We start from the raw sequence: 25,113 nt of genomic DNA on the forward strand, positions 1-25,113 counted from the left end.
TCATTTTTGTGATGTGATTTAATTTTGCCTCTGAAGCAATTCACTATATTGATCTTGTTCTAAGTGTCAGCACTAACCCACAGATTACTCAAGAATTAATAATTAAAGACCTAAAATCCAGGATTTCTTCACAAAGCTGGAAACCCTCTTGAAAGGCCATATTTTTACGGCCATGAAGAGTTTTTGGCAATCAATCAGACTGTTGATACAAAGAGAGGACAAACACTATCACTAAAAAAAAAAAAAAAAAAAAAAAAAAAGGAAAAGGAATTTATTTAAATTTATGAAATAAAACCACACTTGCCATTTTATTTTTCAGTAATATTTTTCTGTGTTGTTTTCTTTTCCTGTTTTGTTCTCCATGGGTTTTAAATCATGAATTTTCCTCCCTTGTCTCTTCTCATCCCTCAGATTTCATGGTGATGATTTGGTCAGTCACCTTCTTATGCAATAGTTTCGGTCGTGCTTTACTTTATTATATTAATTAATAGCAATTTTGTGCACGTCAAAGAAATGACACTTGCACATAAACAGTAAAAAATGGCCATAGAATGGAGTTTGGAAGCCTTGATTCCAGTGGCCCTGCCCTTTGTCCCAGACTTTTGTTGGGTTTCATCTCTGGGCTTTGCACTTGTTTGTGTCCCTCCTTTTCAGGGATCTTTTTGACTTGCTGTGAACCATCCTTGGAATTGTCCAAGGCTGGATGGAGCTTGGAGCAACCTGGTCTGGTGGAAGGTGTCCCTGCCCATGGCAGAGGGTTGGAACTGGATGATTTTTAAGGTCCTTTCCAACCCAAACCATTCTGGGATTCTGTGATGATTTTACCTTTTGATCAGAAGTATCTTATGTGGTTTTTCCATGTTTTAAGCATTGAATTTACTAAAAGTGAGGATTTCTGTTTTCCCTGCTGTGGTGTTTTCCTTTTCTTCCTACAAAAGCTCCAGCACAAGGACAATCTCTGCAGCCTCCTCCTCTTGCCCCACTGCTGTACCCGAATCCAATTCCACTAAAATGCCTTTGAGAGGCTCAAGTCACTCTTCGGCCTTGTTTGGAAGCCTTTAAACACTCTGGTCAGTGCCTTCAGTCATCCCCAGGGTGCTTAAAAATGAGCCTAAAACCTGCCCCAGCATGTGGGTTCTTCAGGACTTTGGCATGTGTTGGATGCAGGTGGGATTTGGGTGAGTGGAGTCCTCTCCTGACTCCGTCACCTCCCGGGGAGCCCCAAAGCAGGAGCAAAAAGGCAGCACCGGGTTCTCCCACAGTCAGCTCAGCAGATGGTCTTCCCAGAAATGCCTCCTAATCCCTGCTGAGCTTGGGAAGAGCTGGGGAGTGTTCAGCAGTTCTGAGCAGCACAGGCAGAGATCTGGGAGCTCCTGCATCCCATCCCTCTAAACCAAAATGTTGCCGTGAAAACGAAGTGACTTCTGTCACCGTCTGAGCAGGATTCATTCAAATGACTTCCGAGTGTAACAGTTGGGGTTCCCCACGCCCAACCTGACTGAAGTTTTCAGATTAGGCACTTCTTGTTAAGATATCATAACCTGTTTTAGAAAATGCCATTTTTAAATTTGATTAGAGTCGCATTTCGGGGAGATTTCTGAGGCTCCAGCTCTGGGTCCTCGGCTCAGCAGGAGGAGCACGTGGAGAGGATCCAGCACTGAACACCACACTGCCATCCTCTCCCAGCTAGAACCACCTCAAATAGCATCATCACACATCCTTTAGGAGGGATATTTCACAGAGGAATTTGGGACACCCTGATGGGGAAGTGCCAAGGGAGAGGGGCTGTGAAGATTCCTTCTGGTGTGCCAGGAACTCTCCTTTCCTGAGCAGGAGGGAGTCCAGAGGACTCCAGTCCAACATGTGGAGGAAAAGTGTGGTGGGGTTGCACTTCTCCACCAGTTCTTTCTGTTTTAACTTCCCAGAGAATCAGTCCAAGTGATTTCCTACAATCATTTGAGGGAAAACAGCTCCGTGGCTTGGAAGAGTGGCTGATGGAGACTTCAAAGCAAGCTGGGAGCAGGATGGTGCTGTAGCTTCCAGAGCTTCATGAGCTTCACTTTCTTCGAGTTTTGACTGTGAATTTGGAGCTACTGCCTTTGATTTAATAAAAAAAAAAGAGGAAAAAAATAGGGGGGGCTCTCCCCTCTGAGAAAAACCACTAACAGCAGTTGTTGTTATTTAAAACTTGTAAGTTTTTATTCTGTGTGAACGACACGTGAGCTGGGGAGAAAGAGGAAAGAACTGTGGTTTATAGTTGTGAACTTACTTAGAATAGAAAACAGATTTCACACTTGAGATGAAATGGGGAGATATCTGAGTGTCTTTAGAGCTCTATCTTTGGATGTGACGTGTGTGTGCTCCCTGTGTGAAACTGTGTTGGAGCACCAGGATCCTGGCAACAAGTGGGACAATGGCAAGTGGTAAAATAAGTACAGCTTTACACTGAAAGTTGCCACTGGATTATAACTTCTGGAAATCCAGAGGATCTAAAAAAAGTGGGAGAAATAACCTTGAACTAAATCCATGAAATGAATCCTGGATATCAACACCGCCTTTCCTTTTCAAAAAGCCAAATCCTAAAAGTTTAAAACTCCCTCAGGAAATGATCAATAAATAACAGCTTTCAGGTCTTGTCTTTAAGAATTGTTTCCAGTACAAAGCCCAGATTTATGCCTGGTCTTCGTGTTTCCAAACAACTTGTTCATGAACTGAAAGAACAAGAGTGGAAGAGAAGCCAACTTCTCGTGTTGTTGGGTCTGATTTGTGGCCCAAAAAGTGTCTGAGTGTGGCAATGTGGCTGTGAAGGAGGCTGATATTGTGAAAAGAAGGATATTTTGGTGGACAGAGGGTACCAGAACAGTAAAAACTTGATGTTTCACAGCCAGAAGCTCTGGTGGGGGATGCTCAGTGGGAGGTGCCTGACCCTCCCACTGCCACGTGGACAAGTTGTTTTCAGTGTTGAGCTTCTAATTCACATCCACATTAAAGAACTGGAGGAACCCAGGGAATGAGGAATTGTCCATTCTTCCTTTAAGAACCCCAAGGATTTAATTTAGTGGTAGAATTATATAATCATAGAATCCTAGAGCGGTTTGGGTCGGAAGGCACCTTAAAGATCCTCTTGTTCCAACCCTTCTGCCATGGGCAGGGACACCTTCCACTGGAAGATGAAAGTTTCTTTGGGCTTTTTTGGGAATTCAAGAGCCAGTCAGCCCTTGGAATTGGTGCTGGGGATCTGCTGGTGCTCTCACAGCAGGGTTGGTTGCTTTGGAGAAGTGGGGCAAAACTTTGACCATCCCTGAGCTGAAGAGAGCCGTGAATCCAGGTCTTCCCTCTCCTGAACAGCCCAACATTGTGCAGCTGAGCTAAACGGGAACTTCTGCCCTGTGGCTGGACACAGAACAGGGATTTCTTCCCTGCTTTTGAAAGGCCTGAGTAGCCCCTTTAACTCCAACAGAAAAACCCAGACTTAAAGCCAAAGGCTTGAAGTGAATTCCAAACCATCTGCCAATGTCCTGGTGTTTGTCCCACCCCGTTTGGCAGCTGCTGGGGACCCTCCCAGAAGTTTGAATTTATTGGGGTGGCTCCCATGGCTTTGGTGTTTTAGGGCAAAGCTCTAGATCATAACAGCTACGTACACCTAAGGGAACATCTGCATTTTTGGATGTTTGCTTGGGAAGAATTTCTGAGATTTCTTTTAGTGCTGCTGAAGAGGGGATTTATTGCCAAATTATGGGCCTGAGGTTGAATAATTTGCTGAAGGAATTTATGTTGCTCCACTGAAAGCAGGAGGTCTGTGTCTATTATTAGTACCTGGAAGACTTGGTTTGGAAACTAGGGTGGGGGAAAAACAATAGTGTGTTATTAAATTAAAAAAAAAAAGGAAAAAATAAAAGTGAGAAGGAGTCAGAGAGGACTGTGTAACTCTGGGCATTAATTTAAACAAAGCACATTCGCAGCATTTCTGATCATTGAAGAAGGAACTGGAAGCTGCAGGAGATCACTGAGAGCTCACATTCACCTCTGGAAATTCTTTTGCTCCTGGAAATCACAAGGTACTCTGAGAAAAAGTCATCAAAATATTTTAGTGAATGATACAGAGGTGTAACGAGTCTTGATTAATTAGGTAGTCAATTATGTTAAGATGTTGCATTCATACTCCATAAATGTGATTTGCCAAAAATATTCCCATAGGGAACTGAGCTTCCAGGGGATATTGTTTAGGCTTGAGGGATGAAGTTCCCAGGTTAAACTATTTCCTGCCAATGAAAACACCACTCGGCATATACGGCTTGAAAATCCATTGTTAATTAACAGCATTCGATTCTTAATTGTCTTTTTACCAACTCAGTTGAAATCATTGACACAAAATACATTGTTAAACTGCTTAATCAATCATTGTAGAAAAATAGAGGTGTTTGATAGGGACATTCTAGTACAAAGTTTCTGTGAAGCTTCCCCCGTTGAAAGCTTTGGAGGCTTCTATTTGTTTTTTGTTTTGTTTTGTTTTCTTTCTTTTTTTTTAAAGCTTATGTTACAAAAATGAGAGTTCATAAACTTTACAGTCCGTACTACATTGATACCAAAGACAATAAAATACAAGGGTGGGGAGAGAGAGAGAGAGAGAGAGAAAGAGAGACAAACACACACATTTTAAGCTTGAAGAGCCCTATTCACAAAAATATAGCTCACACATGCGCATGCCCCAGTGGTGGAAAGTCTGGTGTTTTTTGTGCTAAAAGGACACCAAAAAAAAAAAAAAAAGGTTTAATCAGGGTCCTGAGCTGCTGTTCTAGTCAATGCAATTTTTGTTAAACTGCAGCAATGGATTCCAGAGTGGCCCCAGTAAATCACAGGAGCAAAAAGCAGGTTTCTCCTCAGAGGAATGCTTTGCTCCCGCTAGGACTGACATGGATTGTGGGCTTGGGGTGCTGCTACCCTGGCTCCTCTGCTTCCCCCGGGGCTGGGGAGCCACCTTTCCCCCCAAAACTCTCAGTAGTAGCCTCGTGGGTGGGTTGGGATGGATGGGCTGGAGCACTTGGCAGGAGGATGAGCGTGGGGAGGTCTGTCCCAACCCAGCGCTGCCTCCCGGGATTTGAGTGTAAGGAATCTTTACTGAGCCACCAAAATTCCTTATTCTGCGCCATTCCTTGCATCCTGCTGCTTTGGGAAAGCCTCTTAGGGGCAAATGTTCAGAGCTGAAACATAAAACCCCTCCTTCCATCCAGCCTGATCTACCAGTCCCTGTTGGGCCACCCCTTCCTTCCCCACACCCTCCTCGGTGGGAAGCACAGGGAGAATGGGAATTATCCCTGCAGAGGGAGGACCTGCAGAACATCCCCAGCCCCAGATTAGCCACGCCCTGAAAATCAGCAAGGGGCAGCTGTACCAGCAAAGAAAAATAATCAAAGAAAGGAAAATAGGTGTGAATTTAACGTGAAAGCTATATCACAGTGCAAATTTTTCCACCTGCCCGCCAAGTTTTTCTCCTGAGGTTAATTTTTTTTTTTTTTAAAAATAATTTTCTCTTCTGTTTTAACGTAAATGTTTCTGTACAAAAAAAACCGCTTCAGATTCTCTTCATTGTGTTCCTTCCTCCCGGAGCAGGCAGGTATGAAAAAAAACCAAAAACCAAACCAGAGTTAAGGCTGCAGCTTCTTCTCCTTTGCTGGCAGAAATGCAGTTCTTGGCGGGGCTGAGCTCCCCGACTCACGGGGGGGTGTTGCTGCGTAAGCGATGCAGGTTCTCTCTGCCCCGATAATTAAGTTTGCTGAGGTGGAATGTACAGGATTTACAGTGATTTACAACTACCTAAGGTGGAAAACTCGTTGGAGAACCTCTCTCTGCCCTCGAGCACGGGTGGCAGGATCCGTGTGTTCAGCTGGGACACCCTGCTGAAACACACACCCAGGGCTGTTTTGTGCCACCCGTGACTCTGCTGGCAAAAAAAAAACAAACGACAAATTTCATGGATTTTGGCTTCACGTGAAATCCAGCTGTTTCTTTCCCAGCTGGGCAGCTAAAATCTAATTCAGTTTTCAATGGCTTGTGCTGTTGGTGTAGCAAACTGCTGAATTCCCGTGGTCTGGGTGGGGAGAAGGGATGAGTTTCCCCGGATATTGCACATAAAGGATAATACCTCTACATGAAACATGCTCGCTATATTAAGAGTATGCAGGAAATTCTGTTTAGCCATGAGTTTGCCACAGCCTAAATTTTAGGTCGAACTGCCCCAAAAAAAGAGTAACCAGGAACCGGTTTTGCCTTATTTGTAAACATTTTCACAGTATATCAGGAGTTCTGTTAGGATTTATCTACCCTGCCCTCTCCCAGACTTATGGCTTTTTAGAGTCAGTGAAACGATCTGTTTGGCAAACAGTGAGGTTCTCTAAATAGCTGCCAGTCTGGTACACTGAAGAAAATGTCATGCACTAGAAGAGCCTTAGAGGGGGTGGGGGGGAAAAATTATCAATATTACACTCCAAATATTTGAAGAGAAATTCCTACTCGGTGGGGAGTTAGTTGTTTTTTTGCATCCCGATGTTTCTAGGACTCTTGTTTCTAAACCTACATTAGTTACACGTCTGTGTGTACATTATTTAGAAGTTCTTTACTACAGTACTTTTGTACATGCGGTGTTTATTACTAAATGTAAAGAGAAAGTAGTTACATAAGGCATATGTACAGTATTTTGTTGGATTGCAGGTCCCTCTGCTCACCTTCCCCTTAAAGCTGCAAGGCCCATTTCACAGAGGTTTGTCCCCCAGCTTGTGGAACTGTCCTGAAACACATAAAAACCAGAGTCAAGGTCGGCTTGGATGAATTAGTCTTTCCTTTTAAACCCCTTGCTTGTATCTCCCTTGAATTGTGGTGGGTTTTTTTGTGGTGGATAAACCTGGAGGTGTCTGACCCCGGAGAGGTGGAACCAGCAGTCACTGCCAGGGTGGGGATGGAGATTCCACCATCCCCAGTGGGTATTGCAGCTTTACCCCACGCCTCGGAGTCTGTGAATCTCTGGAGCCGGAATCGGGTAGGCCGATATTTCGCATCTGGAGTATTTATTTTCCAGGGATTGAGAATCGCAGGAAGGAAAAAAAAAAGAATTAAAGGCGTGTCGCAGAAAGAAACCAAGAGCCAAGAGGGAGAAGACAAAGGAGGTGACATGGCCTTTGGGCCTCTGTTGGTTCTACACTTTGGACTCGCTCTCTAAGTTGGCCACGTCACCGTTTCTTTCATTTTGGTCTTCCTGATTCTTCTCCTCCTCCTCGGTTTCCAGCTCCGCGTGCTGGTCCAGCTTGCTGGAAACGGACCACGTGAGGGGCAGTTCTGCTCGGCTGGCCATCTCTGCCAGCTCTTTGGCACTGTAAACTGGGGTGTTGGTCTCATAGGTTTCATGAAAACTGTTGTAGTCAACCTCATAAAACCCGTCCTCCAGGGTGAGGACGGGGGTGAAGCGATAACCCCAGAGGATCTCGCTCGTGATGTAGGAGCTTCGGGCTTGGCAGGTCATCCCTGGAACAGAGAAGGAAGAAGTACTGTAATAAGGACCCACTGCTTGCCCAAATCTTTAATTATTTAATCATTTTTTTCCATTTAAGGAGAGAAATGTATGAAAGAAACGCCAGAAAAGAAATCAGGTTTGACATCATATTTGAATTTGAGCTTAGAAAGCAGTTTTAACTGTAAACTTCTCTGACGCCCTTTCCTTCTGTGCACGTGCATAACAACAAGTGCTAAGTCTGTCAGCAAAGATCAACATTTCTTTATCCAGTGCAGTCCTTCCTGGGTTTCAGCAACTCACCTGCTGAAGAGTCTCTCATGTGTTTTACCAAGAGTGCCTATGCCATCCTCTGAGTCCCACTGCCAGGTTCAGCACTTGCCCAGAATAACAGGAATTTACACAACAGCATTCCTCTGCTGGAACCCACCCCCGAGCCTGTGACCCCAAAACTTGGTTCCTCTGAAGGTAGGAGTCACTTTTAAGCTACAATGATTTGAGAGTTGGGCTGGTGGCCAATGCACAAACATCAGCAAAACTCCTGAAGGACGTGTGATAGTGGCTGATGTTGAACTGGGATAACTGGGACTGATTTCTCTGCTACATTCCCTTCACAGCTCTGCTGAACTTCACTCTACAGGGCAAAAAAATGCTATTTTTTGTTCAGACACAGCTCTTCCAAGCTCAGTGCAGCACCCAGAGTGTCCTCTGGGTGAAGTAACACCTGGCCATGGCAGGGACCTGTGACTCGGAGAACCTACTTCATCTCAGACCAACAGCTTGGAGAAGCACTACATTAAAATATTAATGCTCAGGAGTGGAAGGGAAAACCCAGAGGAGCAGGAAAAATACCAGGAGAAATGAATTTAAGAGGCATGATGCCAACAAAATAGGAGTACATGGGGAGAATGTGATGATTTTCTTTTGATAATTGCACATTATTAGCTGTGTATGACTAAGCAAACTTCAGCTGAACAGTATTTATTGAATACAGAGCAAATAAAGTTACTTAACCTGCCACACTTCACTTATTTAGAAGATAATCACAAGCAATTAAAGAAGTGTTTAATTTAGAGAGCACAAATGGCAGACTTTAGAAATGTCCATTTCTCTCTGCACTGGTAAAGTCACATGGATGGGCTCGTGAAGAGCCAACACTGGGAGTTTATCGTCCCCAATTTTTTCCAGGGTTTTCAAAGTGCTCCAGGTAATTCTACCCTCATTCTTGATCTCATATCTTGCTTCTGAGGGGTGAAAACTGCTGTTTCTGGGTACTCTGTATTTCTCACTTGTGGTGTTACCTTTAGGAAGACTTTTCCCAGCTGCCACCACACTGTGGTACTTCAGCCCTTCTCCAGTGCTTTGGATCCTGTGGAGGACTGGTTGTCAGGGAAAGCTGTTGTGGGAAAGCTGCTGCACTGGACCCAGCAAAACCCATCTCTGTCCTCCCACTGTGCTCTCTGATCCTAATTTCTCTTTCTTAATGTCTGACAGAAATATTTAAGCCTTCGGTTTTCTCTTCGTTCTTGCAGGACAAGACAGGTTTACATTTCAATTCTCAAGCAGTGCACAAATGGAAATACCAAAATCTTACCATTTTTCTTTTCCTTTCACAGGTGGGAAGGGTGGAAGGACAACAAACCCTGGGACAAAATCGCCTCTTGTGTGATGTCCTGTGTGATTTTTAGTCTAAAGGATACTTTTCCCCCACAAAATGATGGAGGGAGGGGAATGTGGCAGCTCAAAGAGCTCTTGGTCCTGTCCTTAGGTGACAACAACCCCCTGCAGCTCCAGGCTGGGACAGAGGGGCTGGAAAGGATTAGGAAAGGCCCTGGGGGTGCTGGTGACAGAGGCTGGACACTAGCCCGGGTGTGCCCAGGGGGACAAGAGGCCAATGGAACCTGGTTTGGATCAGGAATAGTGTGGGCACAGCCCCAGGGCTGATTGTCCCCTGTGCTGGCACTGCTGAGGGACCTCCAGGGCTGTGTCCAGGTCTGGAACCTCATGGAAGAGAGACGTGGAGGGGCTGGAGCGTGTGCAGGGAAGGGAACGGAGCTGGGAAGGGGCTGGAGCAGCAGGAGGGGCTGAGGGAGCTGGGGGGGCTCAGCCTGGAGCAAAGGAGGCTCAGGGGGGACCTTCTGGCTCTGCAACCCCCTGACAGGAGGGGGGAGCTGGGGGAGTCGGGCTCTGCTGCCAGGGAACAAGGGAGAGGAGGAGAGGGAACGACCTCCAGCTGTGCCAGGGGAGGCTCAGGTTGGACAGGAGGAGGAATTTCTTCATGGAAAGGGTGGTCAGGCCTTGGCAGGGGCTGCCCAGGGAGGTGGTGGAGTCCTCATCCCTGGAGGTGTCCCAGGAAGGCCTGGCCGTGGCACTCAGTGCTCTGGGTTGGGGGACAAGGTGGGGATGGGGCACAGGGGGGATCCATGGGCTGGGAGATCTTTGCCAACTTAATGACTCCATGGTTCTGTGAAACCAGGGCAGTGGGCAGACGATCCCACTGCTCTGGGCAGCCACTTGCCCCTGCACATCCCAGAGTGGTGTCTCTGAGGGTCCCCCCTCATCTGTCCTGGCAGGGTGGGATGGCAGCAGCGGGATCAGGCTGCAGTGCCAGGGCTTTTTCTCCCACCATTGCCCTCACTGCAAACTGCATTTTAAAGGGGCTGATGAGACCTCTGAGGGTTGCCCTTAACTACTGTCTCACTCCAGGCATTTCTAATGGGCAGTAATGAGAGGTTTTTATGATGTTTAATGTTCAATGAGTTGGTTTTAACCAGCAGCAGAGGAGTCACCACCTCTCTCTGGAAGACACACACCGTGGTGGATCCTGTTCCTATCACTCCCCATGCCCCCATTCCTGGGTCAGAACTCTGCAGTGTGAGTGGGAAGCTGAATTTTGGTCCTTGTTACGTCAGAGGAGGCAAACTAAATGATGGGGAGGTTTTTTTTTGAGACAGCCAAGTTAACTCAGTGTGACTACCACACTCAGCAACACTTTTTTTTGCTTTCAAATGGGAACAAAAAAGGTCCTGCTGCCAGTGTTGGGATTAGCTCCATGTGTCTAAAATCAGCAGTTAGTTGCTACTTGGGGCAATCTCGTTACCATACAAGCAGTGTAGTTAAAACTTGAATTTATCCTCTAAATTCTTATTATTCCTGTTCAACAGCAACAGGCTCCAGAGCATGGGCTGCAGTGGCTCCCTCTGCCTGTCTGGGAGTGTGGACTCTATTTCAGTGCACCCTGTCAACAGTTTTCCTTGCAGGTAGAAGGAAAGGTTTTATTAAAACTTAATATTTGCACCAGGCAGCCCAAGAAAATGACAGGAAAAAAATTCCCCTAAGCTGTTGCTGAGAGGTGGGCAAGGTTACAATCCCACCTTTGACTGAGCAGGATTAATAACCAAGTTGATGCCACATCCAGATTGATTCCTCTTGAAAAGTTACCCTGTGCAGTTATTTTGAGGTTCTGGTTTGTTCATCCTGTCTGCTGCTATTCAGGCTTCTGTCTTACAGGGTTTGGGGTGGTGACTTGATGCATTTCCTCACAAAATGCACTTAATTTAAGATTTTGTGGCAGGTTACACAATCATATGTTGTGTCCTCCACTCTCACCATTCAGTATTTCCCTTTGTGATGGGAGCCATCAAAAAAATAAAGTGCTTTAAAGTAGTCAGGGGAAAAAGGGGGCCTCAGAATCACAGTCTCAAACACACATTTGGGCTGAAATACAGTGATTTTTCAACTCTAGGTCAGCCTACTGCAGTTTACACAGTAACAGCCTCTTTCAGCTTACTCAAGGCAGTCTCTTTTACAACAGGGCTTTTTCTTTTCAAATTCCACTTCTGTAATAAAAAAAGGGCTCTAAATGAAATGAGGGGGACAAGAATTATGGCCCATGGCTGACTCTGTCTCTCTGACAGCCACAGTGTGAAGTGATTTTGAGGTTCAGGAGTTTCCTGCTGGCACTTTGCAGAACAGACCTTCTACTGCACTAAATTGTGTGCGATATCCCCTAAGAATGACCTGTTTTCAATCATTACATGGGAATTTTACTTCACAGTTCAGCCTGGAGCAAGACCTCAGCAGCAGAAGACTCAGGGGTGCACAGAAAACAGTGGTGTCCCCATTTCTGGGGTGAGAGGAGTTTTACTCCTGTACAGCAGAAGTACAAAATTTGATCTGGGGTCTCCAGCTGGAAATTAAAACTTCCATGTCCATATGTGATGCTTCTGTTCTGTTTCTTTCTCCCTGCCTGTGTTCATAACAATCTTTGCTGAAGTATCACCATGGAGGTTTTGATCTACTCTGTCAGAAGTTTCATTTCTATCGTGAGAAGCTTTTAAAACTAAAACCAAACACGTAGGAAGGTTGATTAATCTCTTGAGGTTAATTCCTGCAACCTCTGCGTGCTCATGATGGAGCTGCTCTGCTGCAGGAGTTAGGAAGGGAGAGGTGCTGACCTGTGGTGTCAGAGCTGAGTTTTGCACCTTGCCCAGGGCAAGGGTGAGAGGGTTGGAGAATTTTATTTAATCTCTGTGTTCACGGAATCATAGAATGGTTTGAGTTGGAAGAGGCCTTAAAGATCATCCAGTTCCAACTCCCTGCCATGGGCAGGGACACCTTCCACCAGCCCAGGTTGCTCCAAGCCCCGTCCAACCTGCCCTTGGACACTTCCAGGGATCCAGGGGCAGCCACAGCTTCTCTGGGCAACCTGGGCCAGGGCCTCACCACCCTCACAGGGAAGAATTCCTTCCTAATATCCCATCTAACCCTGTTCTCCTTCATCATAAAACCATTTCCCCCTTGTCCTGTCACTCGATGCCCTCGTGGAAAGTCCCTCTCCAAAATAGTCCCTGTCCAGTGACAGGAACATTGAGGCAATCAGCTGAATGTGCACCTTTGCCTCTGAAACTCCAGTCTGGTGCTCATAAAAAGCTCCAGTAACTTTCCAGGTTTGCATCCCAGCGCTGCTCCTGTGTTCCTGAGGGGTCACCCAGCAGCCTGTGGGAGCCTCTGCCCCCGGTGACCTTTTGCTCTCAAATAAATTTGGTGTGGGGTTTGTCAGTCTGCTATTTTTAGGTGTTCAGGAGAGGAAGAAGGCAATGTGTGCTCCTAAAAACAAGCAGGAGGCTGGGAGTCAAGAACCCCTGATTGATACATCAGTTCTCCTGCAGACACCATGTGGGCTTTGGCAAATTCCCCAGCTTTGCTGGGTCTGGGTTATTGGTGTCCCACCAGGGACATGCTGAGGTGTAAAAGCAGTACAATTTTGCTGTCAAATCTGTACTAAACAGCTCTCCCTGGTGTGAAAATGAGGAGTGTTTTCAAGTGTGCCTTGAAAAAAGGACAGAGATTTAAGAATAAGATTTCCATGCTGCCACTAAGTCAGTGGCAGAAACATTCCATGAGGGTTAATTGGTTCTCTTTAATCGAGCTAAAAAGAAGAAAGCAAAGAAAGCAAAAAGTCGTGTTGTACCCTAAATTCAGCGATTTTTTTTTTTTTTAAAGACCAGAGCACAGAATGGTTTGGGTTGGAAGGGACCTCAAAGATCATCCAGTCCCACTCCCCTACCATGGGCAGGGACAACTTCCACCAGCCCAGGTTGCTCCAAGCCCTGTCCAACCTGGCCTTGGACACTTCCAGGGATCCAGGGGCAGCCACAGCTTCTCTGGGCAACCTGAGCCAGGGCCTCCCCACCCTCCCAGCCAAGAATTCCTTCCCAATATCCCATCTAACCCTATTGGCTTTCAGTTTGAAGCCATTCCCCCTTGTCCTGTCACTCCAGGCCCTCATGAAAAGTCCCTCTCCAGGTGACATTGCTGTAAAATGTTGCAAATACCTTGTTCTCACAAGATATTTTTCCCTTCCATTTTGCATAAGTTTATTTGAGTAAACACGTCATATTTTTATATATGAATATATATATATGTATATACATATATACCTCTTCCCATTCAGAGCTAGCAAAGGGGAATTCCCAGAGGTTCTGATAACTTGGTTCAGGACACACCCGAAAATTGAATGTTTATCTCACCCTGAGCAATGTCTAAAGCTCTTGAAAGGAGTAAACTCTGGACAGGTGCCTGTGAGCATCTTAAGTTCTCTTTGCCTCAGCTTGTCTGGGGACGTGTGTGTGGAACCCTCATGTCATGGGCTGTGGGAGAGGAAGGCAGTGGGGACAGATGGTTTTTTTATTCTTCTAAAAATCTAAGGAATTAACTTTCATTGGGGTTTGTTTTAAAACTGGTGTGGCTTTTTTTTTTTTTCCCTGTAAACCTGAGTAATTGGGTATTTCTGCTTTCACATTTCCTAATCAGACCGAGAAGCCAATCACTATATTTGAAATTTTTCAGCTAACACCATCTGTGAATTCTGCCCAGAGGTCTTTGTGGCAGCTCCTGCCTTTGTCTCACAGCTGATGATGGGACCCAGGGAGCAGCTCCACAGCAGAAAATCCGAGTTTTCGTGGAATGAGTGGGCTGGAGCAGCTGCCCTGACCACCACCACCAGCAATAAAATCACATCTCCGTGGGAGGTGTCACATCTTATCAGGTCACATTTGCACGAAGATGAATTTGCAAAGGAAATGGAGCCGATGAGAGGCCACAATTTCAAGTCAGTTGGACTTTCGGATGCTCCAAAACCTGTTTCATTCTCAACGAGGTGAAAACAAATAAACAAGTATAAAAAAAATTGATGTAAAGTTAAATTCTAAACGAAGTCTAACTTGGATCAGTCGAACCATTCTGCTTTCATTCTGAAATGTGACATATTGTATAAAACAACACCTAAAAAAATGGGCTTGCTTTAGTCTTTTTCAAACTATTAAAAATATATGTTTTTCCCCCAACAGGAGATTTCAATGCCAGTGAAATTTTATTCTCCATTGGAAAAAAGGCTGAGTTAAAAATGTTTAATTTAATTGGTTAGTGTTTCTTCTCCCAGGAATCAAATATACTCCACTGAGTAGTTTGTGTCTAATTTCTTGCTTTCCTGTGTTGAAGTTCTGCTTTTTTGTGTCGAAACTCTGCTTTTTTGCATTGAAATTCTCCTTTTTTGCAGGTAGCTTAGTCTGAGAAATTAAACATAGCGAGGCCAGGAAACCTTGTCTGATTCAGCCTCAAATGTGCTGCCACTTTTAGCCACCAACACTTCATATATTCTCAATAAACAACTCCTAAATAGATGAATGACTATTCAGCCAGTATTTAACCTTCATTTAACCTTATTTTCATGCCATGCCCAGCAAATCAAGCTGACTGCACGAATTTTAATGTTGTTTCAACCAGCTGTGCTGGTTGAAATAGGCGATGATTCCATTTTCCTGTGATATTTATTATATCAAATAACGTTTGACCAGACAAGGGAGAGAAGCTCCTTCCAGAACTGGCACTCGGAGTCCTTGGAAACAGGAAACTCGATTCTGTGGAGCTGGAACACGAAGTGCCAGGATTTTGTGCCCTGCTCTCTGTGTTTGACTGTGGGGATACATTTATAGATTCTGTGGTTTCTCAGGCATGGAAGGAAGTGCTTTATTTCTCCTGGCAGGTGGAAAATCAGGATCGATGGGAATTTTGTTCAAAAGAAGCTGCAGGACACGTTGGCTCAGCTCCCAAAATGCAAAGTGCTGAGTAAGGAGAAGACCTGACCTGACCTTTTGAAAATACATTGCTTCTAATCCATGGGCTTCCTCTTGAATCCTGCCCTGCAAGATGGGATGTCCTTCCCTGATATGGCACATAGGCATTTTTTTTCCCCAATTCCTTGACAATCATCCAGGAACAGGCAGGAAGGGTGTTCATTCCAGCTGCTGCCTCCCTGGAGAGGGATCGTGGCAGGATTTTTTGCTGAGCAGAAAGAGCTGATCCAGAGTTAAGGGCAGGGAGGATCAAAGGTGGATCTGCCTGGAACAGAGAGGATCCAAGGTGGATCTGCATGGAACCAAGAGGATCCTGGGTGCCAGGGAGTGTGGAGAAGACCCCTGGCAGTACATTAAGTACCAATAGTCCTGTTGATGGCTTTGGATCTCTCCACTGTCTCTCCATAACAGAGAGGGGGACCAACCAGCAAGAACCAAAGCCTTTCCACGGATTCAGAGTTCCGGTTGGCTCCCTGGTTTTTTTCCACAGTCAGGATGCACAGGGCTCTGAGCAACCTGGGCTAGTAGAAGGTGTCCCTGCCCATGGCAGGGGGTGGAACTGGATGATCTTTAAGGTCCCTTCCAACCTAAACACTTCCACAAGTCTGTGACTCTGTGATTTCTCCAGGGGCTCCGAGTCCCCTGCCCTTTTCCTCACCTTTTAGGAAGAGCAAGTTTTGGATAAAAGAAAGGTGAAGAAGGAGCTACCTGAGCTGTTGAATTACTGATCTTGGGGAAGAAAGCAGTAGAACAGCTCCTGCTCTCCTCTACTCTGCACAAACCCAAAGGCTACATGAGACGAGCACCTCAGGAGCACGTTCCTCCCTCTCCACTCCTGGCTGGAGAAGCAGAAGGTGGGAATGGGGCAGATATGAATTGCAGGTGGGAATAGAAGATACATGACCCAGAAATGTGCATGAAATGACCCTTCATGTCCTGGGCTGATCCCCCAGAGTGGGCAGCTGGGCAGGGGGGGATTGTGCCCCTCTACCCCCTCAGGTGAGACCCCTCTGCAGAGCTGCTCCAGCCCTGGGGAACAGCACAGCAAGGACATGGAGCTGCTGGAGAGAGTCCAGAGCAGGCCCCAAGAGGATCCCAGGGCTGGAGCAGCTCTGCTGGGAGGAAAGGCTGGGAGAACTGGGATTGTTCAGCCTGGAGAAGAGAAGCTTTGGGGTGACCTGATTGTGGCCTTCCAGGGCCTGAAGGAGCTCCAGGAAAGATGGAGAGAGATGGAGCACTAGGACAAGGGGGAATGGCTTCAAAGTGACAGAGAGTAGAGTTGGATGAGATATTGGGAAGAAATTCTTGGCTGTGGGAGTGATGGGACACTGGAACCAGTTTCCCAGAGAAGCTGTGGCTGCCCCTGGATCCCTGGAAGTGTCCAAGGCCAGGTTGGATGTGTCTTGGAGCAACCTGGGCTAGTGGAAGGTGTCCCTGCCCATGGCAGGGGGTTGGAACTGGATGATCTTCAAGGTCTCTTCCAGCCCAAACCATTCTGTGATTCTGTGAAATGCATTTTGCCTTGGATAAGGGTCAAAAGCATTGTTTATGTGGGAGCTCTTCCAGCATGGGATCCTTTCAGGCACACGGAAAAATACGTCTTGCTGCTGTACTGTCTTTATTCTACACAAAGCACAACATATGCAACTCCCCTGGAAAGCATGCATTCAGCACACAGTGGTGATGGCACTAAAACAAGGCATGTTTGGGCATTGCTGAATTCCCACATCAGCATTAATGCCAAGGGATGGCTGGGAGAAAAACCCCTTTGGTTGGAAGGATGCTTGGCTGTGAAAGCAGCATTTTCTGTAACAGTTTGTACCTGCTGCACACTTGTGCTGCCGTGACTGTGAGATAAACATTCAATTAAAATTAGATGTGTGATCTATTCCACCGCTTGCTGTGCAGGCTTCTCCAGCACATAATTTGACTCTGCATGTCTTTGGATGGTTCCTTTTTGTTTCTCTCCTCAAAACGCTCACCGAGAGAACAGAACATCCGACGTTTCCTCTCCCCTGAACTTTCCTGACTCGGAGCTTTTTATAAAGATTTGTCACATTTTGCCGTGGAAATGTTTGTGAACCCAGGATTAAAGACAAAGCAGCGTGTGCACACAGCTTGGCAGGCTGGAAAATTCAGGAAATAAAGGAAGATCACCGGCTTCTTTGACAGCAGAACCTGTGAATCACCCACCAAGTGTCCCGGTGGTTGTTTCTGGTTTTGTGGTTTTGTTAAAACCTGTTCTGGGCTGCTGTGAAAGCAGAGGGGGAGATGAAAAGGGCTCAGCACAAAGCACTCGTTTCTTCCAGGTGAGCAGCGAGGAGGGGAAATGCAACAAAAATAAAGAGAAAACACGTTTTTTTCCGAAAATGGCTGGAATTTTGGGTGAGCAACAACACTTTTCAGTGGGGTTGCCCGGGTGGTTTTGTAACGGTGCATCCTTTCAGGTGGGCTGGAACCAGCCAAACATGGGTAGGTGGTACTTGCTTTTAGAAGAGGCAGCTTGAAGAAATCAGCTTTTCTAAAGATAGCCCAGTTTCAGAGATTAGATTTCTGACTTGTGTTTCACCTAAAGAGTACCAAGAGGACAGGGTAGAGGTGCTCAGGAGAAAGCTCTAAATCCCAAGCTCTGGGAAGAGGAGGAGGAAGAGCTGGGCTGGTTTTGTTGATATTTCAAATAATAGGTTTGGATAGTGGCCTTTATACCCTTTAATTTTCTTTGTGGGAGGGAGTTTAAGCAACCAAACACTTGTTCACGTTGTTATTTAACATGTGATTGATCAACTCCTTTACAAAAATCTCTGTCAGGGAAGCCATCAACTGCACTGAGCTTAAAGCTCATCTGTCATAGCAGTGATCTTTAATTAAAATTTAAATTAGGTTTATTGATATCTTCATCACAACAAAAGCCTCAGCCAATCCCAGGCTTGGTGCAGCTCTGATTTCTGATGAACTTTTGCAGGCCTTCCAGCAGTTATGCAAAGAAAATCATCTGTGCTGTTAAAATCCTCCCACTGAACAGCAAGTGGGTTTTGATTTTTTTTTCCTCCTTAATTTTTTTTTTTTTTAATTTCAGTTCATAGGATGAGACATTAAGTTGATGCTTTCAGGTTAATAATATTTGGCTATCTGACAACTTCAGCAGCCTATTTTTTGAAGTGCAGGATTGAGCAGGAACCGGCTGCCTGGGGGAATGAGATGCAAAATCTTTCACTTCTGAAACTATTTAATATTCCAGTTCTGTCAAAATTTGTATCCATATTTGAGCTGCCTGGAATCCTGTCCAATAATAGTGGCTATTAATGTACCTGCTAAGAGATCAATGAACGTTTTGGAAAAATTAATATTTCACTTGGCTTTAATTGACTTTGGTTTTATTTGAGGTGGTGAGGATGAAGCTGAGTTGGATATTTAATTACTGCCTGGAATTTAGCAATGGGTCCAATAAAGGAGAGTGTCAGCAATAGTGTTGAGATTTTAGGAAAGCTTCAGTACTCCTGATATTTCTATTCTGGGAAAAAAAGGGATCAACATACTCCAAGCTCCAAGTAGCACTTTCCTCGAAGCCTGAACTTACTTAGAAGGAAGGAGGGAGCAAAAAAAATCAGAAAAAACTTATTTTGTTCTATTCCTTACTGTTTAAACTAATAATATTTATACTAACTTTTTCTGGGAGGAGCACAGACAAATCAATCCTTGGCAATATGTGTCAGATTTTGCCACAACCTGTTCCAAAAGGGGATGGAGCAGGGAAATTTTAAGTTTCTTTGACACCTCATTCATGGAAGCAACAAAGAGTTTTAAGTGTCTCAAGATTCTCCTTAGTTTAACAATATTTCTCTCAGCTGGTGAGGAAAAATTGGTTGGTTATTAAGGGAAAAATAATGAACTTGAGAAGAGGTGGCTCTGTATGGGGAAAGCTCTCTGGGGAAGAAAGAGGAGGGTGCTCACATCCAAAATTGCCCAGTTCCCAGAGGAGGTGATGGGAAGGAGTCTGAAATTAAATTTCTGGGCTTTCAAAGTAGGGAAAACCTCGTACAGAAGCCTCCATAATGTCTGTTTTCCTGGGAAATTCATTTCAGTTCAACACTAAGGGTGGGGTTTTGTGCTCAGCAAAGACGTGAAGTTTTTCCTCCTGGCACAAAAAGCACTTTTTTTTTTGGGAAAGGGATGAAGGTCTCAGGGAGCTGTGGAGGATGAAAATCTTTTGGATACACGGGACGTGAGCTGTCCCTGGCAGTGCTTCCAGCTCTCCTGCCGTGGGTTGTTCATTCCTCTGCATCAGTCATGAGGTGGCACTCTTCTACCAACAGAGACTACTCACAGAGCTTTGGAAGTGCCTGTCTGTGCCTAAACTAAGGGAAAAAGAAGCAAAACCTGGGAAATCTCGTGGAGGGATTATTGCAGAAGTTGCTTTCGAGATGTCTGGGCAGGCAGGAGATGGGGCATGGCCGGGATGCTCCGTGTCTGTGGCAGGGATGTATTTCAGGATACACCTCCCTGAGCTCTCTTGGAGTTAGAGTTTAGCAGCTTCCTTGATTTTCTTGTGACTCCCAGACAGATCTGAGGGATTTCTGCACACCAGACCATATTCTTCTTCATGACAAGCGCAGTTACACAGTGTCTTTCTCACAGATTTTATTCCTGCTGCCAGAACACTGTTAATTTGGAGCCTTTCATTGATACACACACTGTACAATGAGCTCCTGGCTAAGGTTGGACATCCTTCACTCTGATGTTGTCCTGCCTCTCAGAAAATAAACCACACCAGGCTCCCAGTTTTGGAGGTACACAGGGAAAAAAGCAAACCCCAGGGAATTTTGGCTAAAGGTATCTGTCTCCAGCATTGCACAGGAGTGTTTGAAGGGAGGTTTTAATGTCAAAAGCACAGTGCCAAGCTCTGGTCTCAGTCAGCAGTAGCTCAAACCAGCAGCACCTTCCATCAGGATTCAGCTATTCCAGACTGCTGACCTGACTCAGAGCTCCACAGTTTGACACCTCCATGGGATCCTTGCTAAGTCCCAAGCAATCCAACAGACGTCTGTGAGGCAGCATCCTCTGGCTCCTGCTGTGTTCCCGAGGCAGGATTAACCTCCAGGAGGGGAAAGAGAAATAAAACTTGGCATGTTGTCTTTGAAAACTTGCTGACCCCTTATACAGGCAGATAGTGAGTGGACGAGGGGTTTAAACTGAAGGAGGGCAGGTTTAGATGGGATATTAGGAAGAAATTCTTGTCTATGAGGATGGAGAGGCCCTGGCCCAGGTTGCCCAGAGAAGCTGTGGCTGCCCCTGGATCCCTGGAAGTGTCCAAGGCCAGGTTGGATGGGGCTTGGAGCAACCTGGTCTAGTGGAAGGTGTCCCTGCCCATGGCACTGGAGGATCTTTGAGGTTCCTTCCAATTCAAATCATTCTGTGATTCTCTCCACACTTTCAGTGAACCAGGGCTGAACTATCTGGCTAATCTGAGCTCAGCATGGGCAGAGCTGTCCCAGAGAGTGAAGACTCTTTTTTTCTTTTTAACCACACATTTCTACAGAGAAAATGTAGAAAAAACTGTAATTTCTTATTCCCAGCAGGAATGTGAATACTGGAAATTAATTGAAAAATGCAGCGCCCCCCCCACTCAAAAAAGCCCAAATCCTGACATTACACGTGGCTTTAAGAAGCAATGACAGAGCTGGACATGCCTTATGCACATAGAGCAGTAGCTGAAACACATTTAATAAAACCTAGATTATTTGCTCCTTGTGTTTCCCATCAATTCTTAAATTCCATTTTATTCCCATTTTGCCGGAGGTGCAGGTCAATGCAAATGCAACAATATAAGCACAGAATGTGTTTTGCCAATAAGTTTGCATGAGAATCCAGAAGCTCAGTGGGGAATAAATTACTGAGGCTCAGAAAGAATAGCACCAGTAATGTTTGTCTCTTATTTCCCATCAATTTTTATCTGAGGGTCTCAAGGAAAGGACATGTTATTATTTTTGTTTTCCAGTGGGGAAGTTGAAGCAGAGAATGGAGATTTGCCTCAAGGCCTCAGAGAAGGTGTGTAGCAAAGAAAGGCTGCCATGGTGGGGATGTTTCCATTCTGATATCCATGGGGGGGAATTCTGGCTTTCTGCTGCCCTTTGATGTGAGCCAGGAGGATTTTTTGGCTTAGGGCACTGATTTGGTTTTCGTGGAGAGCTGAAGTTTGGGAACAACACTTTTTTCCGATCCTGTTGCTTCAACACAGAGCTTCTTCTCATTATTTGGGTCTCAGCAGAGCTCAACATCTTTCCTAAGGCCATTTCTCTCCTTTGCTTTGAGCAGAGCAGGGTAGGGCAGCAAAACAGGAGAGGTTTTTTCAGGAGCAGAAGGTGGATGAGATGAATCCTGTCATGGAACACAAACATGTTTTCCTGGAGTCAGAGCTGTGCTTCCTCAGCCCTTTCCCGTTCTCCTCTGGGGGGTGGAGCTCCCCCCTTCTTTTAATCGTGACTGAGAATTTTGTGCTGCCAGGATAAAGGAGGTTTTGCCTGGGGGTGCTGTGGTGACACGAGGCTGTGCCATGTGCACCCACAGGGACACAGAGAGATGGATGGGGAGACAGGACAGGGATTTGGAGATGCTCCTGTGCCCAAAATAGCAACTCCTTGGTGTGTGAGCCTTAGAAATCCTCAGTCCCTTCAAATGCATAATGAGACTGGTTGATTATCATCAAGTGAAAACTGCTGGTGTGGTATGAAGGGAGGAGAAGAGAATTTAAGGGCCAGCAGAGAGAAGACAACAGACTTCAGAGTGGCACTGGGGCATTGTTACAAGGAAATAACCGGGAAATCATGGATCAGGATATGTGGATGCCCCATCCCTGGAAATGCTCAAGGCCACGTTGGATGTGAAACTATTTCCAATGGCCTGGAGTGACAGAACAAGGGGGAATGGCTTCAAACTGAAAAAGGGTAGGGTTAAATGGGATATTGGGAAGCAATTCTTGGCTGTGAGAGTGGTGAGGCCCTGGCACAGGTTACCCAGAGAAGCTGTGGCTACCCCTGGATCCCTGGAAGTGTCCAAGGCCAGGTTGGACAGAGCTTGGAGCAACCTGGGCTAGTGGAAGGTGTCCCTGCCCATGGCAGGGGGTTGGAACTGGATGATCTTTAATGTCCCTTCCAACCCAAACCATTCTGAGGTTCTCTGATTATAAGCATATGATGAAAATGAACAAAAAAAATCACCCCAAAATGCTGTGGCATGAAGGGGTTGAATCAATCAACACAACAACGTGAAGTTCAGTTGCACCATCACAGTGTAGAAACGTTTGGGTTTTACATTTTTCATTAAAGTTTAATGGCATTTCCTCATTTCCTCCCTTTCCCCCCCCTCACAAAAAACATTTGTTGTGCAGAAAGCTTGACTTGATTTCTAATTGGGGAAGATGCTGTGGCAAAACCCCTAATCCTTCTTCTGCAGTTTACTGGGGTTGTATTACACAATTTGGCTACAAGAAAGCCCTGTAATAAATGACAGCTCCTTCAGCCAGTTGGCAGCACACGGCCCACCATCAGTCTTGCAAACGGCCCCATAACCATCGAAAAGCCGAAATAATTTGGAGCCGTGGCTCAACACGTCGTTAATCACAGAGCAGAGGGTTTGCTCTGATTTCACCAGGCACGCTAATGCAAAAAAAAAAACCCCCGTGGTTCTCTCAGGAGCCAGCGCGGGGATAAAATCGTGTGCTGCTGCCGTGATTGACTGCGGGCTTCAAGGCCAGGATTTCAGGGACGTTCCTCAAAGTCTGGCCAAGTCTGAAGGCTTTCATTAATAAATCCCAATGTGAACTTGAACAGGTTGTTTGCGTGTCCGTGGAGGGCAGGGGGGTGTCTGTCAAAGAGCAGTTGATTAATGTAGTTTATTTTCCTGTCTGATACCGAGAAAGAAAAGTGTTGGAGCGAGTCCAGAGGAGGCACCAAGAGGATCCCAGGGCTGGAGCAGCTCTGCTGGGAGGAAAGGCTGGGAGAGCTGGGATTGTTCAGCCTGGAGAAGGGAAGCTTTGGGGTGACCTGATTGTGCCCTTCCAGGACTTGAAGGAGCTCCAAGAAAGATGGAGAGAGACTATTTGCAAGGGCTGGAGTGACAGGACAAGGGGGAATGGCTTCCAACTGAGAGAGGGTAGGGTTAGATGGAATATTGGGAAGAAATTCTTCCCTGTGAGGGTGGAGAGGCCCTGGAACATGTTTCCCAGAGAAGCTGTGGCTGCCTCTGGATCTCTGGAAGTGTCCAAGGCCAGGTTGGACGGGGCTTGGAGCAGCCAGGGCTAGTGGAAGTTGTCCCTGCTCATGGCAGGGGGTGAACTGGATGATCTTTGAGGTCCCTTCCAGCCCAAGCCATTCTATGATTCTGTAGACTATGAAATGGTTCACTTGTGAACCAACTGCTTGTGATCTGTGCATTTTGGCCTAACCAATGACCCCAATTCCACAGGTTTCCAACCAGGGGGCCAACGGGTCCAAATCCAGTGACAAGGTGATGACTCAACCTAAGCTTTGCAAAAGTCAAAAGTATCTTCTTGCTGCACTTCCTGGCTTTTGGAAGTGAATGGTTTTAGTCTGGATGAGTGTGGGCAGCAAAAGTCTCTACAGGAGTGGGGTCACTCTTCAGGATCCCTTTGGGGAATTTCTCCAGTTTTCCACATGACTGCTGGATCACATGAATGTTGCAACAACAAAAGAACTCATTCAAAGGAAATCACCCTGAGATAACGAGGATGACTTGTGTTATCGATCCCTAAAAGGTACAACTCAGCTTCATGAACACTGCAATAGTGTGGCAACAACACCACAGGAACCTTCCCCTCCAGCCAGAGCCACGTTCAAGCAGATCAGGCTGATCTGCTGCTACTGTGTTGTACCTTGATCTGAATTGCTGTGAACAACTGTCTCAAAAGAAGGAGCACAGTCAGAGCCCTGACGCTGCAGAACTCCTGGATAACGCTGTGGCTTGTTGCTAGTGGGAGAAAGATGGAGATCGGGGTGGCAGCTGCAGAATACAATCCTCTGTGCAGCCTTTCTGCAGTGTCATATTTAAGAGAGGGAGAGCTCCAGCCATAACTGATGGGGTGTGATGCTCCAGGGGAGGACAGCTTGGATTTTTAAGAAGCTCTGAATGTCTTGTTTTCCCACAAGCTCTGCCATCTCCCCTGATAAGCTAATTTTAAAAGTTAATGGACTAGATCCTTCAGTGTGCTAATGCTGCATTGTGCTGCTCCAGAGGTGCAGAACAGCTCTAAAGGAGCCTCTTTCTGCTCCTGGAGTTTTCCCCCTGTCCCAAGGCAATATGGGCCAGCCAGAAGGGATCCAGGAACGCCTGGAGCAAAGACTTCTGGGGGAGAAGTGGGATGAGAGATTCCGAGGGCTTTGGGGCTGTAGGCTGACAGCAAAACTAATTTACAAGCTACAGACAGAAAAAAAATATTCCCAAGACTGGAAGAGCGCTGGAAGAGTCCAAGTGGTGTTTTGCATTGACACCACTCCTCCTCACAGCCAGGAGATGTGGGTCCCTGCTTCTTCTGGCTGCACACTTGGAAGAAGGCATGAAAAACAGCGAGGGATAAATGGTTCCTTGCAATAATTCCCTCAGCTGTGCCAACTAAACAGACAATTCCTTTCTTTTTTTTTTTTTGGTGTGAGTTCCACCCACTGGTCACTGCTCGCTGTGCTGAGGAGGCACCAGCTGCTCTGGGATCTGAGGAGGAGGATGACCCAACAGGGCACTGACACATCAGCTCTCCAGCCAACAGGGAGCCTGAACTGAAGGCTCATTCTGTGGGGTGAACCATCTCCCCAAATCCTGCAAGGCATCCATGTGCTAACTCCGTGTTTATGTGATCCAAACCAGGGGGTTTTTGTGGATATTCTGGAAAGCCACAAGGTGCAGCAGCATTAATACACAACTGACTGTGGCAACATCTGTCAGGAAGAAGAGGAGGCTGCCAAGGAG

The 25,113-nt window shown here is 46.1% G+C and overlaps 1 protein-coding gene across 3 annotated transcripts in view; it reads right to left on the reverse strand.

Moving 5' to 3' along the window:
- Positions 1–4,289: 4,289 nt before the first annotated feature.
- Positions 4,290–25,113, reverse strand: part of LOC116782244 (G protein-activated inward rectifier potassium channel 2) — a 168,471-nt gene continuing 147,647 nt past the window's right edge. For all 3 annotated transcript variants that reach the window (XM_032678635.1, XM_032678634.1, XM_032678636.1), the window contains one exon: positions 4,290–7,515. In XM_032678635.1, the coding sequence (XP_032534526.1) occupies positions 7,190–7,515 (326 nt within the window). In that variant the 3' untranslated portion in view covers positions 4,290–7,189. The remainder of the gene's footprint in view (positions 7,516–25,113) is intronic.

The sequence above is a fragment of the Chiroxiphia lanceolata genome, chromosome 2, assembly GCF_009829145.1.
Source record: "Chiroxiphia lanceolata isolate bChiLan1 chromosome 2, bChiLan1.pri, whole genome shotgun sequence".
In the NCBI taxonomy this organism is placed as follows: domain Eukaryota; kingdom Metazoa; phylum Chordata; class Aves; order Passeriformes; family Pipridae; genus Chiroxiphia; species Chiroxiphia lanceolata.